The following is a 19,719-nucleotide window of genomic DNA, read 5'->3' as shown; positions in this document are numbered from 1 at the left end:
AAGGAGAAAAATCCTGGGCATGTGGTTCTAGTTCCATAAGCTTCTAGGCACTCTTTTCCATGTTCCAGTCCCATGACTATGGGTATAGAGCCGTAACAGGATAGTGAGGGGAAAAAAGCAAACAGTTTTGTTTCCCCTCCCCAAGCTCTCCAGGGGGGAGGGGCAATCATCATCTAGGCACAATCTTTCTTCTATAAGAAAAGGAAAAGAACTAGGTGAATCAGAAGAAAATGAAACATTTGCATAATCTGAACACTTACTCAGTTTGTTTTATATAATATCTAAATCCATTTTATAAGCAAGTTCATTTATAGCAAATTAAATTTAACCTACCTATTAGTAAGCATCCTTTGATCTGAGCTTATTGTAAACATCGCAGTATGCAAGTGTCGAGGTAAGGCACCTTCACTTAGGGCAAGCTCCTGCATTTTTGTAGCAATTTCTTTGTCACCTTCCTTTGGAAAAAGGGTAAGATGATCCCTAAAGCAGCAATCTAGAACAAGCTATCCTAATTTTATAACACCTCTAGGTAAAATAATTATGTAGTATACAATGTCATAAAAATTTGAAATGCAACTTAATTACCCAAAAATAACACAGGTGATACAAGTAATTTTAAAAATATTATTTGCCTATGAAATGAGGTTTTAAATGTTTACAGATACATTTTATGAATTATGCTTTGCTTAATTTAGCATTAAAATTAGGTTCATTCTCTGAGTTATATCAGCCAATGAAAGGCAAAGGCGACTCAGGGAAATCAGCAATTCCTACCAAAGGCATCTGCAAACCTGGCTTGCTTTTATTATTAACAATATAATTTTCATGGTGAACATGGTTCTTCATTTTTTTTTAAAAGAAGATATAGTAAGTTGGGATAGTTTTTTATCCTGATTTTACTTTGCTTATATGGACTCACTTTGGCAATAGAGTTAAGATAGATAGGACTACTAGTCAAAGGTCATCAGAGAACTATGAAATATAAGCAGTGTGATATTCAAGACAGCCTACTAATAAGCAAAAATGCTCACAATGTTAGTGAAAAATAGTACAAGTATATGGTACAACTGAATATGTAGTATATATACAAATATTCACATAGTGTGAATATGTACATATATCATTCTGACAGTAGTATCAATACAAATATATACATAGCAAGTACATATATATAGACACACACACACCGTTAGTACAGATACATATATAACTTTGAACATTGCACAATCTGAGGGAAAATTTACCAAAATGGTAGTAATAGTAGTTATCTCTGGATGATAAAAATATCAATGACTTATTGTATTTGTTCCTTGAATTTTTTTCTGTAAACACCAGTGTTTATTCAAAGATTATATACTGCTTTTACAATCAGAAAAAACAATTTAAGATACCTGCTAGGATTTCAGGATAAATAAAGCCACCTCTAGTCACTGGCTATCCGTCTAACATGTGTGGCTTGTTATTGAACCCCAAAGTCTACTTCGGTTATACCTGGCCCTTCAGAAATACTTCTGAATGAACAGCAATATATTGGAGGAGCAGGGTCAGGAATACACTTTTTTTTGGTCTCACGGTCTTACTTGCCCTTGGCTACCACCAGCTGTGTGAGAGATAACATTACTTACTTTGGAAGCTAGAACCCATTTGCTAGAGGAAGAAAATTGGCCTTATCTGTAAATACATACTAAAAATGCTTAAAAAACCTTTGATGTGTATTGCCTAATTTTTAAACACCTATTTACGAGTATACTAATTCTGTGCATTTTGTTTTAGCCAAATGTTGTATTTATAAGCTACAATCACTGAGTTTTTTGATAAAAGGGGCAAATACTCTTACATTTTATCCAAATTACAACTATGACAACAACAAAAAGAATCCAAAGCCATTTGGACTGATGTCATTATAAACATCCAGTATGCAATTTGATGTTCATAGCCATGATTTTATTTTCTAAAAGACAGAAAGCTAAAGCAACCATCTTACAGAAACAATATCCCATGTCTGTCCAACGATATGTCCTGATCTCTAGAGCACTTTAGCATGAGAACCAATTTTTGTTATTTAATTCTATTTTGCTATGAACTAATAACTCCATTAACAGATTCCTATGTAACCTCAGTACCTAAAGATTTCAAAATTATCAATACCATCATCTCTCCTCAAAAAAGAGTAAGAGGAAAAATGCTAACTTTTAATTCTTTTAAAACAAACAAAATACAAATAATGTAGGAACCAAAAGATCTATTTGCCCTAAGCCCACTTACCTCAGAACTTTAAACTCTTAGTTTAATACCAAGGATTGTTTCTGTAGTTTAAAACTAATTTCTGAATAAAGATTCAAAATTACTTTTATTACTCAGAAAAACTTCACCTTTCCCATAAAAAGCTGAAATGTAATTTTGTCAGCTTCAATTAAAATACCCAATCAAAATTCAAGTAGGTTTAAAATTTGAAAATTGTTCTCACCTCTATTATTGCCTTCATAACCAATCCAGCTCCCTTTATAATTGCCATGGAAGGATGCTTTAAAATAGGGAAAAAAGTATCACAGAATAAAATAATTTTATTTCAACATACTAGCTATTGCTTTTAAGGAGGATATACAATTTTATAAGCCATAAAATTAGTAAAGGATACATCTCAAAGCCAGATCACAGTTTGGTTAAAAATTTTAAGTATTCTTAAAATATAGCTTTAAGGGTAATTAAAACATCAGCAGGAAATAGCTGGCACTTACTCGGATAATTATACATATTGGAATGATAAATATCAAACAGCAATGATAAAATAACACAAATTGACATAACACAATATAAACGAAAATATAAGTATTACATAGAAACATAACAAGTACAACAGTATATGAAATAAGAATGTTTTCAACTATTTATGATTTTTTTCTACTCTAGTTCTGAGAAAAGATGGGCAACATGGTCAAAACGGTGGTCAAAAGCCATCAACAGAACTCTACATGAAACACCAAGAGATCTGTGGAATTAAATATTCTTAATATGATTATGTACTAGGATGTATTTATTTATCAACATTACTTCAGAAACACATCCGTTATTTTAAAACCAAACTGACCCAAAAAGTGGTTCTTAGATTAGCTATTTGTTATTTGATTAGAAAGATACAAGCTCTCACCTGAAAGAGCTTAAAGAGGGTTCTTCCATTGGATGCTACCATCTCTAAAAGCATATCAAACTGCTGTCCTTCTGTTGTCTCACTATATGGAGCACAGAGGGCAAAAGTAAGGAAGTCCAAGAGTGAACTAATAACTAGGGCACCAGTCCCATGATCCTGAAACAAAGTAACACATTGCCTTAGGACAGAGAAATTCAAGTAAAACGCAGCAATAATGTGCTTCTGTTATTCTAAATGTTAAAAGTAAACATAATTCCTCAACATGAGGCCTAAAGTTTGATTACTCTAAGGAGTACTTGGTTTTACTAATACAGTAAATTCATTCTTTACTATATATTAAAAGGAAAATAATTAAAATTTGGTCAAATTTCAAGAAAATAAACAAGATTCCTCAAACAAATACAACTAAGATTAGTATGTATAGTATTTGTATAAAAAGCAATCTTTGACAACAGTTAAACCACTCCACCAATTTGTTCCTTCTAGATCTATATAGATTGCCCATCTCCAAAATTGTTACCAGTGACTGAGGAACAAAGATTTTTTTTTGGAGAAGCTTAATTCATAATGACATAAAGAAAAAAACCTAAAGTCTTTGCAACTTATTCTTCCCAGATGAATGGATATAGTCTTAAAACAGAAATATTTTACTATTAGTGAGAGACCAAGCTGACCAAAGTGTGTATGACCGATACTGACCAAAGTTGGGAGCCACAATTGAAAACAAAAAAAATGCCTGAACTGCACTTCTAGAATACTTTTCAATAATGTATGGTATCTCTCATTAAGCCAAATTTAATTATAACTTACCACATGGGAATTAAATTTTTCCAGTAAGTTTTCCAGAAATTTCTTTGAAGAGAGAAGAGAAGCTTTGTTCAGCTGTTCTTGTCTTAAGTCATAGTCATCATGCATGGGCTGTTGATTAAAAACAATGATAGTTCATAAGCAGTCCCACATGCTGGTATCACACGAAAGTCATTTGTAAAGAGTATTCATTAAATATTGAAAAAATTTAAAAACACAGCCTTTAAAGTTGAAGGCAGAAAGGAAACTCGTGATAAGACAATCAGGCAAAAGTGATGATTTCCCCCAGGGTCTGATGAGGCTTCATAGACACTGTGCCTAGCAAGTATCTGTAGAGTACTGCAGAAGGAACTCTCTCAAAAGACACAAGTCTCCTTCTTAAAAGGCAAATAAGACCCATTTTTCTCTCTCCCTATTTTATATTTAAATTTGAAATGATAAAACTTGGCATTTATTTACTTATTTTTTTTAAAAAATGTTTAAAAGCAGGTACTAAAATGAGCAGCAAATATTTATTTGTCTCTTCTGATTGGTGGAAAAATTAAAATGGGAAAAAGATTCTAGCATGAGGGTTAGGAATAAAGACCCAATTCTAACTTTGCTGACTATAGCTGACCTCAGGCAAGGTTAAGTTGCATTAACTCTGAGTTTCACTTTCCTTAGCCGTCCAGGTGAGATTAATAATACTTAGCTCAAAGGACTATTATGAAGCTTAAATGAAATAATTCATGTAAAATATATAGCCAAACCCTAATATGTAGTGAGAGAAGATTGGGTTTGTTTCACACTATGATATTTTATTTTACATTCTAGTTACCTAATTTTTTTCAAGATTTATTTATTTGAGAGAGAGAGAGAGAGAGAGAACATTGGGGGTAGGGGCAGAGGGGGAGGGAGTCTCAATCAGACTCCATGCTCAGCAAGGAGCCCAACGTGGGGCTAATCTCATGACCCTGAGATCACAACCTGAGCCAAAACCAAGAGTCACACTGAACCAATTGTGCCACTCAGAAACCCTTATTCCACTATTTCTTTCCATGGAATTATTAGAAGCAGTAAAGATAGCAAAATTCATTTCTGAGTATAAATGGAAGATTTTCTACAAGTGATTACTTAAAGTTTATCCTATACCACTAAACTTGCCTTAAACACTTTAGTCCCATATGCTATATACAACACTAGTAAATCAGGAATGTCAAAGTTATACTGGATAATTCATTGCTTCTCCTCCATACAAGCTGTCACTAAGTTAGATCTTTACCCTCAGCTTTCAAATGTGCCTTCTTTAACCCCATCCTACCTCAGCATCTTGTTTCTTATTTGGTCTACCTGTCTTTAATTTTACCTCTAATACAGTCTCCACATAATATTTGTCAGCTTTCGGTAGTTCAAACCTAGTATTACTGCTCCCCTGATGAAAAATCTTTCAGTTGTTCCTTACTAAAGGATACAAATTTATTAGCCTCTTTGTCTGATACCAAAGGCTTTTGATGACTGTCTCTGCATATATTTCTAGCTATAACTCCTAATCCCACACACCTCCATACATGTTTTATGACCCAGCCATTTCAATTATTTGCTTCTTCCCAAACATACCTTTGTATACGCCCCCTTTCCCACACAGAGGGAAAATACCTGCCTGTCCTTTAAGATTCAGTTCATGTGTAACATCTGAAAAGACCGGCCTCAAATCTTTTATGTTCTCCTCACCACAAACCCAAAAAGCTAAGTTCTGCTTTTTAGGGATCCCATGGCCCCTACTACTTTAGATGAGACACACACATGCTTACCTTACTAGACTGTCAGCAATTTCAAGGAAGGAAGGAACTTTGTATTTCTAGCAGATAGCACAATGCCTGGTTTATAGGATATGCTAAACGAACCTTCATTTGAATAAATAAATTGCCAAAAGAGCAATTTGGGAAATACAAAACACTGAATTTAATTGGTACAATGAAAATCTGAGTTTGTGGAAATTTAAACCATCAATCAACTTAAGAAAAACCAGTCTCTTAAAAAACAACAACAACAACAACAAACCACCACGGACGCCTGGGTGGCTCAGCAGTTGAGTGTCTGCCTTTGGTTCAGGGCATGATCCTGGACCTGGGATCAAGTCCCATATCAGGCCCCCCGTGGGGAGCCTGCTTCTCCTTTTGTCTATATCTCTGCCTCTTTCTGTGTCTCTCATGAATAAATAAAATCTTAAAAACAAAACAAAATAAATACTACTTACACACATGAGGGCACAGAGCATATCAACAGCTGCATGGATTACTCCATTGTTGCTCCTCTTGAGTGCTTTTACTACCTTCACTCCTAGACGCTCCCGAAACCTTATGGAACAACAACAAAAAAACAAGCTTATAATAGCAATATCAGAGAATTATAAGTCTTCTTAAGTTTCTATTGCATTCAACAAGTACATATTTTAAATTCTACCTCTAGAACATATCTGTTCTCCTAACAGTTTTTTTCTTTGAGGGGGAAGATTTTTTAAAAAATTAATTAAACTAAAAGGGATTTTGGGGCATCCGGGTGGCACAGTCAGTTAAGCTAAGACTCTGTACCAACTCAAATCGTGATCTCAGGATGGTGAGATGGAGCCTCACATCAGGCTCTGTTCAGAGTCTACTTAAAGACTCTCTCTCCCCTGGGCTTCTCAATAAACCTTAAAAAACAAAACAAAACAAAACAAAACAAAACTAAAAGGGATCTACTTTCCTGCTCAAATTCATTAAAACGAGTCAACATATTGCAGGTATGTGTAGGACCAATCTCTACCCCTTTCACTTCCACTTACCTTCCTTTATTTCACATGAATAAAAACTACCATATCATCATATGAAAGGTATCAGGTTTACACAGATATAAAAAGATAAACTGTTGATTTTCTGCTATTTTGAGTTGTTTGTATTCTCTAAAAGTTCAAAGACAACTTACTTTGGAAGCTGAGTGAAGGCCAGAAAACCAGCTTTGGAAGCCACAAGCCTCCTCACAGCCTGGAACTGACTCTCAAGTTCTGCATTTGAAGCAACAACATCTCCCTCTTGGGATAATAATGCTGTTATGGCATTATTGATCAGTTTTTCTTTGTTTTCTGAGAAGAGACCCTAGGTAAAGGAAGAATGTCTCAAAAAAGTTTCCATTCCCAAAATTAATGACAATGAACAAGTTATAAAACAATCTTACATCCTGCGTTACTGCATGCAGAACTCCACTATATGAAATATTAGCGTTGAACCTGAATACAGCATCTGCAAAGTTGCCATCTGTAAGATGAAAAGGTTCAAAAAGATTTAGAGGCTTGCATTCCTAATATTTAAATTATTAAGCAGATGGATGGAAATGGAATTATACTTAATCAATACTTACTTGGAGGTGTGGCCAAAAATCTGAGATGAAGGCTCTCTACTTCCTCATCAACAGGCATGCTGAGTAACCCCCATCGCTGACCTTTATGAGTTGGTGTCATTTTTACACAAACATCTCTGTTACCAGAGGCTCTTACTCCATCCAGCAAACTTGCTAATAAGGAATCTCTAAGCAAAGTAAAAAAAATGTTTTAGGATTGATAATTAAGGGGAATTTAGAATCAGAATACAGCATAGGCCCTTTAGCAGGTCACCTGCTCAGGCAGGACACTCTGAGTACAAGCACAACAGAATAGGGCGCTTTAAGAGAGAGCCTAGAGTTTCAATACTAGCTCTGCACTTTACTGTCACATATCTTCACAAATTACTTAAGCACTATAAATGTAATATTTTTGCTTTTTAAGAACTTTTTAAAGTTTTACTGAGATATAATTTACAAATCAAAAATTCACCCAATTAAAATGTACAGTTTAAGAATTCTTAGTAAATTTATACAGTTGTACAATCATCAGTTTTGGTATACTTCCATCACCCTAAAAAATTCCCTTGTGTTCATCTACAAAAAACTCTCCAGTTCCAGGCAACCACATATTTTCTTTACATCTCTATAGTTTTCCTTTTTCAAACAACTCCAGCAAGACGATGAAAAGGCAAGCCACAGGCTGTGAGAGAATATTTATAAAAGCCATATCTGATAATAGATTACTATCTAAAATATACAAATAACTCTTAAAAGTCAACAATAAGAAAAACAAGTCAATTAAAAAACAATCCAGAGGCACCTGAGTGGCTCAGTCAGTTAAGCGTCTGCCTTCAGCTCAGGTCATGATCTTAGGGTCCTGGGATCCAGCCCTGCATCGGGCTCCCTGCTCAGCAAGGAATCATCTTCTCTCTCTCCCTCTGCCCCTGCTAGTGTTTTCTCTTTCTCTCCTCAAATAAAATCTTTAAAATGATTCAAAGTCCTTAATAGGGTGCCTGAGTGGCTCAGTCAGTTAAGCATCTGCCTTCATTCAGCTCAGGTCATGATCCCAGGGTCATGGATCCAGCCCCACATCAGGCTTTCTGCTCCTCAAGGAGCATGCTTCTCCCTCTCCCTCTGCCTGTCACTCTGCCTACTTGTTCGTTCTCTCTCTGTCAAATTAATAAATAAAATCTTAAACAAAAAAACCCAAAGTCCTTAACAGATAGATACCTCACCAAAGAAGATACAGATAGCAAATAAACATATGAAAATAAACATAAGAAAAGATACTCAACACATACATCATCACAGAAATGCAAACTGAAACAGCAATGAGAAATAACCACATACCTATTAGAATGACCAAAACTGAACATTAATAATACCAAATGCTGGTGAGGATATGGAGCAACAGGAACTCTCATTCACTGCTGCTTGGAATACAAAATGGCACAGCCACTTTTGGAAAACGGTTTGGCAGTTTCTTAAAAAACTCAACATCCTCTTATCATATGTTCCAGATGCACACAGATGTTTAGAGCAGCTTTATTCATAACTGGCCAAACTTGGAAGCAACTAAGAGACCAAATGAATAAACCATGGTATGTCTAGACAATGGATTACTAAGTTAAAAAGAAATGAGCTATCCAGACATGAAGACATAGGAGACAGGGAGGAAATGAAAGACAATCTGAAAAGGCTATATACTACATGATTCCAACTATGATATTGTGGAAGAAGCAAAACCTTGGAGACAGTAAAAAGATGAGTGACTGTCAAGGTTTAGGGAGGAGGGCAAGATGAAATCAGTGGAGCAGTATTATTACTGCTGGAGAGAATCCCTGGGAATTTTTAGGGCAGTGAAAATAGTCTGTAAGATACTAAAATGGTGGATAAGTGTCATTATACATTGGTTCAAGCCTGCAGGTTCATCATTCATAACAAATGTATCACTCTGGTAGGGGATGTTGGTAATGGGAGAGGCTACTCCAGTTAGGAGGCAAAGCAGGAGGAGGTATATGAGAAACCTCTGTACCTTCTGCTCAATACTACTCCAAACCTAAAATTGCTCCAAAAAAGTCTATTAAAAAATTCGTATAAATGGAATCATATAATATATAGCCTTATGTGTCTTGCTTATTTTATATATCACATTTTTAAGGTTCAGTCCTTTTTATTGCTGAGTAGTATTTCACTGTATGGATAATCAATATTTTTGCCTATTCATTCACCAGGTGATACATATATCAATTGTTTCTAGTTTTGATTATGAATTATTATTATAAACATTCACATACAAGTTTTTGTGGCCATATGTTTTTGTCTGGGGTAGATACCTAGGAGAATTGACATAGGGTCATATAATAACTATATGTTTAAGAAATTCCCAAACTATTTTTTAAAAGTTTATGATTTTACATCATCACCAGCAATGTATAAGAATCCACAGGTTTGCCAACAATTGGCACTGCCAATTTGTTGTTCAACTGAATGGACGTTATCCATTTCAGTGTACATGTAGCAGTTTTACTTTTCCCTAATGAGTCATAATCTTTTCATGTGTTTGTTTACCTCAAATATCCTCTTTGGTGAGGTGTCTATTTGAATATTTTTGCCCATTTATTATTTGTTTTTTGGTATTGAGTTAAAAGAGTAATTTTTTTTTAAAGATTTTATTTATTTGACAAAGAGAATGAGAGAGAGCAAGCACACAAGCAGGAAGAGCAGCAGGCAGCGGGAGAGCAAGAAACAGGTTCCCTACTGAGCAAAGGAGCCTGATGCAGGGCTCAACCCCAGGACCATGGGATCATGACCTAAGTCAAAGGCAGACACTCATCCAACTGAGCCACTCAGGTACCCCAAAAGAGTTCTTAATATATTCTAGAAACATGTCTTTTACTAGCTATATATTTTCCAAATATTTTCTTCCTGTCTGTGGCTTGTCATTTCCTTTTCTTAATGGGGGTCAAAGTTTTAAATTTTTACAATGTCTAATTAATCAGACTTTTATGAATTGTGTGTATCTAAGACATCTTTTCCTAATCCAAAGTCACAAAGAAATTGCTTTGCTTCCTGCATATTGGCTTTATTGGGAATAATGGCATCTTTCTAGGGATCAAGATTAAACAATCTGATGTACATAAAGCACATGACCAACTGTAAATGTTGAGATCTCTTCTCTGATTAGAACATGTGCACTATTTTTTTTTTTTTTTTCAGAAGTTCTCTTCCTTGAATTCAGGACAGGAAAAAATACAACCTTTTGCTTAAAATGCCGTTTTTGTTGAACTTAGATCAAAAGTTTTCCAAGGTAAGAAACAGTTACTGGTCATACTCCAGGAAGTGACAGCAGTTCAATAAGGCTGTATGGTAGACAGTGGCAAAATGTACCAGAACTGTTTCAACTATCTTTTAAAACCAGATTCAGTCATAATCTATTTACAACACCATTAAAAAAACTGTCCAAAATATAAAAACTGCCAATCCCATTACAATGGCTTAGTACATGAAGGGAGATCTAGTCATTCACAGTAGAACATCACTATAAGTGGTTTACCTTACAGGAGTAGTTTATGAGCTACAGCATCTCACTCGTTTTCACATCAACAGCCAAGTCATAGTAATATAAAAAAAAAAATCAGGCACATTCCACTGGAAAATTAGTAACTAGTCTACTGATGCTAACTTAGAAAACTCTAACTTCAAGTATATTTAAAGTAACTTGTTGGTATCCAAACAATTTAACAATGAAAGTGAAAGATGCTCTTTAAAAATACATTAAAAGCTTAAGTTACAGAACTACATTTTCAACATTATATTTAAAATCAAATCACCATTTTTATTCTCTTTGGAAACTGGAAAACTGAATGAAGTTCATTTTCAATATACAACAAAATAATGCTGTCTTTTCTAAGTTATATGATTTCAAAGTTCTAGATTATAAATTTTGTCTTTCCTCTTTGATGGAGGACTTCGCCTTGAATATACTGGGATCTCAAAAGCTTGATGAATTAAAAAAAAAATACCTTTCTGTTGAAGAATACTTCCGTATTTGCCCTTTTATAAATTCAATGGTAAACAGTTGTGGATTTTCTGAGTCACAAACCAATGCAAATACCTAATGAAAACAAAAACCAAGTTCAACAAAAGATGTTTAGTTTTATGGCATTTCCTTATAAGAACTACACATCCCCATTTTAGCTTACAAAATCAGTATTTAAAAACTGTTTACAGTATCATAATTTAAGAGCCGCTTAGATGTCTCAAATTTTCATACAATTGTTGAATAAAAAGTTCCTTTCACCTTACATACTTTGAAAATAAATTTGTTTTGAAATAAAGTTTATAATATTCATTGTTCTAAGTATAATAAATATAATAATGTGAAGAATAGATTCTCCTTATTTCCCATTCTTTAAGCATGGGAAAATATTAAAATAGAAAATTATCCTAATTTAGCAACAGGAAGAAGTCTCATTTAAGCTAATAATGTCAAACTTACTTCTCCTAAAGGCTTCAAAGTTGCAATATTATAGGTTGCTGGATCACGTTCTACTAAACATGTTTCTGTAAGTGCTAGAACTCGCTTTACAGGTTCCTTCAAACAAAATTGAGACATAAAAAATTACTGAAGAAAAATATCAAAATCAGATGAACAAATTTTTATTTTTAACACAGGGTCTTACCGAATGTCTAGGTGATATTTTTTGGACTATAAACTCTGCTAAAGATGTGATGGATTCATCAGTGCTGTATTTCCCAAAGCGAAGGTTCAAATACTGCTCAAATTCTAAAGGTTCTTTTCTGATGCGCAGTGAAATACCTATGTAGTTGCCAGCATGATCTATTGCACTTTTGATAATTTCTTCTCTTTGCTCTGATGCAAATAAATGCTGCATAAATTTTGAAATTTAAAAAGTCAGGGTTGAAACAACTAAAATGTGACCATTCTGAATTAATTCACAGGAAAGACAGTGAAGTAGCAATTCTAAAAGAAAATAATGGTAGATCTTATCAAAGGTAAGTAAGCAGTGTGCTGTATTTGAATCACTGTTACTAAGTTAAAAATCACAGACTCTAGGATATAGAGCCTTGCAAATAACTGAGTGGAAATTAACTCATAACTTCTCAAAGTCTAGTTCCTGTCACCATATAGAAAACAGCATGCTGGAGCTTCCAGAAAGGGTCCCAGGGACTCCAGCCAAGTCCAGTGGGGGTAGTGAGTATTTCCAGTTTCAACTAAAGTAGCTCTGATACAATGTTCTTATACAGTGAACTTTCTTATCAGATTACCTTGAAGAATGCTTAAATGTTTACAAGCCTTTGGCCAATGGATATTACAAATCAACTTCCAGGAGTGTATTTAGGAAGGTAAAGATAAGATATTGCTACTTGCATTTGATGCCAGGAGGCCAGAAATGCTAAATGTGCTGCAAAGGACAAGGCAGGAAAGTGTCACACAATAAAGAATTGTCCTGTCCAGACTCCAATAGCCCCCTGGCTGAGAAACACTGGTTCAGATCATGTTAAAACCTGATTTTAGGGATGCCTGGGTAGCTCAATCCATTAAGCGGCTGGCTTTGGCTTGGGTCATGATCCTGGGGTCCTGGGAATGAGCCCTATGTTGGGCTCCCTGCTCAGCAGATAATCTGCTTCTCCCTCTCCCTCAGCCACTGCCTCTGCTTGTGTGTGCTCCCTCTCAAATAAATCTTTTAAAAAAATAAAATAAAACCTCATTTTAGGGGTACCTGGCTGGCTCAGTCAATGGAGTGGGCAACCCTTGATCTCAGGCTTATAAGTTCAAGCCCCATGCTGGGTGTAGAAATTAGGTAAAATAAATAAAATCCTGGGGATCCCTGGGTGGTGCAGCGGTTTGGCGCCTGCCTTTGGCCCAGGGCGTGATCCTGGAGACCCGGGATCGAGTCCCACATCGGGCTCCCGGTGCATGGAGCCTGCTTCTCCCTCTGCCTGTGTCTCTGCCTCTTTCTCTCTCTCTCTCTGTGACTATCATAAATAAATAAAAATTAAAAAATATAAATAAGTAAATAAATAAATGAATGAATGAATGAATGAATAAACAAAATCCTAAAACCTGATTTTATCCCCAGCTGCTTAGGATAGTCACTATGCATGCAAAAAGTACCACATAAAGGTTTGCTGAATGAATCTGTCACGGTATCACATGTGTAGTGAACTGACTCCACCTTTTAAAAGGCAGAGTATACTTAGAAAGTAGATGATTAAAATTAAAACTGCTTGATGCCATTAAGCAATAAAAACTGTTGCCAATTGAGAAATATCACACAATTCTCATCCTTACTGTTTACCTTGTGCCCTGGAAAGCTTGGCTGAATTACTGTGGTACAATTGTCCCATTAAAGTCTATTAAGGCTCTCTCCTGCAATTAGGTTCATTTTCCACCAAGGATTTTTTTTTTTTTTTTTTTTGGAGAGAGAGAGAGAAGGAGAGAGAGAAAGTGAGCGAGCAGGTAAATGGTAGGGGAGGGTAAAGGGGGAGAGACAGAGAGAGAGAGAGAAAGAATCTTTAGTGGGCTCCATCCCTAGTATAGAGCCTGACTCTGGGCTCAATCTCACAATCCTGAGATCATGACATGAGTCAAAATCAAGACCTGAGCTGAAATCAAGACATATAACCAACTGAGTCAACTAGGTGCCCCCACCAAGGAGTTAATCATTATAAATTTCAATGTCCATGGAAGAGATAAGCCTTTGGACAGCACTTCAACAACAGGATTTAAGCTGCTCTAGGGTGGGACAGGGAACGAATTTTCTCTTTGGGCCTTCATCCTTTGGGTCTAGACTCAGAGGTAACAAATGTCTAGATATGTGTTCCTAGATGAGAGATACTTAGGTTAGTACCCATTACCCAAGCAAAGAGAGAAATCCAAGATGGAAAAAGGCCTGTAACTCTGAAGAGCTAACATATTTTGTAAATCAAATAGTTCAGCACTCCTACCCCATCATCATTCCTTTTATATTCCTTCTGGTACCCTCTAGCCCATATTCAGGCTTGTCTTGGCTCTGCTACCCAGAAAAGGATAATTTATCTATAGAACACTAAATCTTGGGAGTAGTTGTTCTCAGGCCACCAAGATAGCTACAGACACTAAAATTCTCAAGAGAAAGGAACCCTGAGAATATGTTCAAACAAGACTTTCCTTGTGTAAACTCTATTGCTTGTCTTTGAGATATGAGGTTTATTATTTTTTTTAAGATTTTATTTATTTATTCATGAGAGACACATACACAGAGAGAGAGAGAGAGAGGGAGAGAGAGAGAGGCAGAGGGAGAAGCAGGCTCCAGGCAGGGAGCCTGATGCAGGACTCGATCCTGGGTTTCCAGGATCACGCTCTGAACTGAAGGCAGACGCTCAACTGCTGGGCCACCCAGGCATCCCTGAGATGTGAGGTTTAATTAAGGAAGGCAAAATGTTTCTTATAAAAAAAATATGGTCATCATCTCTAGCTCAGCTTCTTTTTTTTTTATTTATGATTTTATTTGTTCATTCATGAGAGACACAGAGAGAGAGGCAGAGACACAGGCAAAGGGAGAAGTAGGCTCCCTGCAAGGAGCCTGATACAGAACTTGGTCCCAGACCCTGGGATCACTCCCTGAGCCGAAGGCAGATGCTCTACTGCTGAACCACCCATGTGTCCCTCTAGCTCAGCTTCTATTACCAATTAACAAACAGGGTCTGAGCATCCTAAGTGGCTTCTTCTGTACCACACAATTCACACATAATTCAGAATTTCAAGACAAAAACAGGCAATGAACTCCAAATTTGAAGTTTCAATGAATACTTAGATTCCAAATTACAAACAGCTGGGGAAAGGAGGAAAAACTATAAAAAAGATCTTATTTTTCAAAGAAAGCTTAGACTCTTTCAGCTAAGACATTAATACTAATTAAAATAACTGTACCGTTTATTGAATACTAACCCACATATTATGCTAAACATTTACATAAATTATCTCACTGGAGCCTCAAAAAAAAAAATCTATGATATATGTATTACTCTCCTCACTTTAAAAAGCTCCCAGTTGGGATTCAAGCTCAAGCCTCTTTGATAACAAGCCTGCACTCTTAATACCATACTTCTTTCCAGAAGACTCACATGAAATCTGAAAATCAAGTGTAAAAACCCTGCTTTCTTTCAAATAGTCATGCCTTATTTATTTATTTTTTTAGATATTTATTTGACAGAGAGAAAGCACAAGAAAGCAGAGCAGCAGAGAGAAAGGGAGAAGAAGGCTCGCCACCGAGCAGGGAGCCCAATGTGGAGCTCAAACCCAGGACGCTGGGATCATGACCTGAGCCGAAGGCAGAGGCTTAACCAATTGAGTCACCCAGATGCCCCATCATGTCTCTTTTTAAATGACTTTTTTTTTTTTTTTAAGATTTTATCTATTTATTCATGACAGACACAAGAGAGAGACGCAGAGACATAGGCAGGGGGAGAAGCAGGCTTCCTGTGGGGAGCCCAATGTAGGACTCAATACCAGGGCCCCGGGATCATGACCTGCGCCAAAGGCAGATGCTCAACTGCTGAGCCACCCAGGCACCCCTTAAAGGCACCACTTTTTAAAAATACTACTTACCAATCTACTAAATCCTCCATAAAGTATACAAAACCCTCCCTGATAATCAGAGAGATCTACAAAGCCTTCAATATTTCTATAGTCATAGGAACAGAGGACTTTGTTGGTTGCAGGATTAATCTGGTCAAAGCCTCCAGGAGTTACTTCTAAAATGACAGGTTTTCTTGTATCACTCCAGTGATGTTTATAGCAGTTATATCTCTAGAAAGAGAAGTAATATTACTTTTAGGTTCATATGTAAGCTTACCATAAAATAAAGTTACATTTACTGTATCAGTCCCTGCTAAAACAACCAGAAATCTAAACAATATTATAAATATTTAGAGCTACTATTCAAATTGTTAAAAACATTAATTTTAGGTATTTAAAGCTTTGTATTTAAGTAAAAAGGTTTGCTCAAACTGAAGATATTATATCTTTTTTAAATTAACAAAGGTTTGGGTTATAATATTTTGTGAAACAATTCTGAGTCAGTTTATGCAAATCTATAAAAAAAAGAAAGTTCTAAAAGAAATAATACTCTGAAAGTTTTATTGGGAATAAAGTTTCAACTTTTTTGATGGATTCTTTTAATTCAACTTACATATGGAAAAGAGGTAAATCATATTTTGGGGAAGTTACAATATTCAGTTTAAATAATCTGAGCTGGTTCAGAATGCTAATATAGATTTTCTTTCTACATACATAAGAATGCTGAAGCCTCAGTTTGACCTGAGGCTTTTCTAATCACACCAATGCAAAGTTGTATTTGATTGTATTAGCAAGTAAAATTCCACTTAGATAATAACATTCCTTTATAAATTAAAGTACTTAGTATCAGAAATGATTAGAATGGTCAACATTCATTTACTACCCGGTTTTATTCTTAAAAAGAAAAAAAATAGGTTTAGGTGAGGCTGCTAACCAAATGTTATGATACAAGAGAAAATAATTTAAAATAAAGACAAAATGAGGCAAGAGAAAAGTAACCAAGTGTCAGATGTGAAATGAATATCCCCTCACCCACCCAAAAAGTCCACAAAGTTTCCTACCCAACAACATGAAGAGGAACACATGGTCAGTCACAGGACTCTTAAGTAAAAGTAAATCCGTTACTCAGAAGTACAACTATTTTTAATACTGAAATGAGAGAAATTCTCTTGTAGGTATTCAGAAAAGTGAGTAAGGCATTAAATAATAAACACCTCCACAACACCCCAACACTACACTCAGCAATGAGCCTCAGTCTGGCTCAGAATCATATGACATCAAGTCCCTTTGGCATTACAGATCGACTGCATAATAATGCATATTATAGTTCCATAAAAGGAATTTGCAGAAAGACAAGGGCCTGCATTAACCCAAGAATATATTTAGCACCTTGATTCTGAACTAAAGGATGGAGCAGTGCCACTTCTCTCCAGAAGAAGGGAAACCACAAAAATGGTGGTGCTTTTCCAAACTACACTTGTTTTTGCATGCCCTAACTCACTCTGCAGGATCGTCTATTCCTCACAGCGGATAATCAACTGTCATAACGAGATGTGCTGACAGAAACACATCATTAACCTCAGGATTGTAGTGGCTAAAAGACAGAGACTTAGAGATCTGATATAGAGTCTATCTGGGGACAATTGAAGATCTGAGGGTCAAATTCAATTTATACAAGAGTATTTTCCAGCAGAGCTTTTGGGAGAGGAAGCTTTTTGCAATTCACTCCTGATTAAAACTAAGCAGACTGACTTCCAGGCAATCTTCTAAAGACAGTTTCCATCTCAGTTTTGTGAAGTATTGAGAAGCTTATAAACAAAATCTAAAAGTATGTTTTTGGAAGCAGTTGTTTTCCATATAAGGAATATGGAAAAGTCAACTGCTAACATAAAACAATTAAAATAAGCACACCAAATTATAATTTATAGAAATTTGACTGTGGCTCATGAGAAACAAGAAAAAAGCAGCTTGTCAACTGCCATTTATCTATTTTAAATGTCTCCTCAGCAACCAGTCAGTTGCTTGATGAGATCAGTGAGGCTTCTAAGATGCTAAAACTCCTAACAGAAACATCCATAGAAAGGATGAGGGCTTTAAAAAAGACAGGGAAAGACAGGTACTGCCAGCTTCTTAGAATTTTTAGTTCCTGCCTTTGACCAGAAGTCAGAATTCTGAACAGTATTACCAGTGTAGGCATTATTCTGTCCCCATCCCTGTTATAAAAGCAATACATTCTCATGGAAAAAAATTCAGTATTTCAAGGAAGGGAAAAAGCATAAACTCCCATATCCCCTCCTCAGAAGTCTCTGATTTAGTTTACATGCTGTTGTAACATTACTACAGAATGCCTGAGAAAGTTATGAAGATTCTAATAAGCAATGGTGACTTCTCCAAAGTTGTCAGTGCACCATGCAAAGCCTTATTAGCAGTGCAAGAACATATATGACAATTCTGATATACTCCAAACTTAAAACCTTAATTCTTCTGAAATAGGAAAATCCTATACCAAACAACTACTGTGTGTTCCAACAGGTATTACCCACAGTGTGATGCTTACTGTGGCTGTTTAGAGTATTGAATAAAGAGTACCCTGAGTGGTTATAGCACTGTTTTTAATGTTCCATAGTTCGGTCTCAAAACTTTTTCCCCAACCATTGGCATTAATAGTCATAAATCTAATTCCTCATATTGGAATTTCCTGTTAAACTACATCTATCACACAGTGCCAGAAAACAAATGAGGATTCCTTTTTTCCCTTTAGCTTTGCCATAAAAGGAACACACAGAACACAGAATGATTTCTATAATGACAGGCAACATTAGAATAAAAATAGATATTCATAATGTTTAATACTTGCCCTTCCTGTGATTTTTCCCTCTGAAAAATCAGTTCTAAATCTCTGAAAGAGAAAAACATAATCAAAGTTTATGACAACAAACTGGTAAGGACAACTCAATAGTTCAGTCCTTTTTATCCAAAACATGTAAAATCCCAACCTGATAACTTTGATAATAAAAAATATTATTGAATTATAGTTTAAGACTGTTCAATAAAAAAATGTGTGAAACTTCGCTGAAAATTAAGATAGATTAAACATACAACTGCTTTGCTCTGTATGTGTGCTTAAAAAGACTAAACACTATTAAACACAAGATTTTCCAGCCTTTCAGTTAGAGAAAGTGAAAGTTTCACAGAATCAAGTTACAGTCAATAAGAAAAAAATGAGCAGTGTGGGAACAAAGGCTCAGAACATTAATATCTGCACTTTGCAACTGTTTCATTTAAAAAAAAGGACAGAAAAATTTAGCTTATTAACATGAAACCGTTCTTACCAATGCTTCTGTAAGAAGTTCTGTCCTGTGCTCTGTAGAAAATTTTAAAGTTTCTGACTTTTTCCCACTGCCTTTACGAAATGTGAGGTTGAATTCTGTTCCTTGTCCTTTTCCAACGGGACTGATGCTGCAAATGTCTCCATAAGGCCACTAACAAAAAGAAAAATTCTTCCAACTGATGGTATATTAAATATTACACTATTTTTACTACTTTAATTTCACAATTAAATGAGAAAAATCTTACAAAATAAGAGATGCCTAGAAGATGTTATATATTACAGTAATTCTGCAACAAATTCTTTTAAAGATTTTCAGTTATCAGATCAGAGACAATAAAAATCTCATCTGTATTTCAATTTTAATGATTAATAACATTAATCCAAAGCAATTAAAATACAGAAAAGTGAAAAGTGAGGAATAAAATTTTATGATCTGTTAAAACAAAATCTGTAAAACATGCCTAATTTAGAATTAAAAATAAGCTAAATATGTTTACTTATCCATATTCA

At 35.4% G+C, this 19,719-nt stretch overlaps 1 protein-coding gene across 6 annotated transcripts in view; it reads right to left on the bottom strand.

The window, feature by feature from the left end:
- Nucleotides 1–19,719, bottom strand: part of DNAJC13 (DnaJ heat shock protein family (Hsp40) member C13) — a 117,826-nt gene that overhangs the window by 63,369 nt on the left and 34,738 nt on the right. For 5 of the 6 annotated variants that reach the window (XM_038570856.1, XM_038570855.1, XM_038570860.1 and 2 more), the window contains 14 exons: nt 19,211–19,360; nt 18,736–18,777; nt 15,909–16,109; nt 11,977–12,183; nt 11,793–11,888; nt 11,317–11,408; nt 7,331–7,497; nt 7,148–7,227; nt 6,899–7,068; nt 6,192–6,291; nt 3,959–4,066; nt 3,149–3,304; nt 2,468–2,524; nt 334–455 (listed from right to left, as the gene is read on the bottom strand). In XM_038570856.1, coding sequence (XP_038426784.1) covers nt 334–455; nt 2,468–2,524; nt 3,149–3,304; nt 3,959–4,066; nt 6,192–6,291; nt 6,899–7,068; nt 7,148–7,227; nt 7,331–7,497; nt 11,317–11,408; nt 11,793–11,888; nt 11,977–12,183; nt 15,909–16,109; nt 18,736–18,777; nt 19,211–19,360 — 1,748 coding nt within the window. Of the gene's footprint in view, nt 1–333; nt 456–2,467; nt 2,525–3,148; nt 3,305–3,958; nt 4,067–6,191; nt 6,292–6,898; nt 7,069–7,147; nt 7,228–7,330; nt 7,498–11,316; nt 11,409–11,792; nt 11,889–11,976; nt 12,184–15,908; nt 16,110–16,939; nt 16,979–18,735; nt 18,778–19,210; nt 19,361–19,719 lie in introns of those variants that run through there. The other variant, XM_038570861.1, reaches the window with a different exon arrangement.

The sequence above is a fragment of the Canis lupus genome, chromosome 23, assembly GCF_011100685.1.
Source record: "Canis lupus familiaris isolate Mischka breed German Shepherd chromosome 23, alternate assembly UU_Cfam_GSD_1.0, whole genome shotgun sequence".
Taxonomy (NCBI): Eukaryota; Metazoa; Chordata; class Mammalia; order Carnivora; family Canidae; genus Canis; species Canis lupus.
This window is presented reverse-complemented; position numbering and strand designations above follow the sequence as displayed.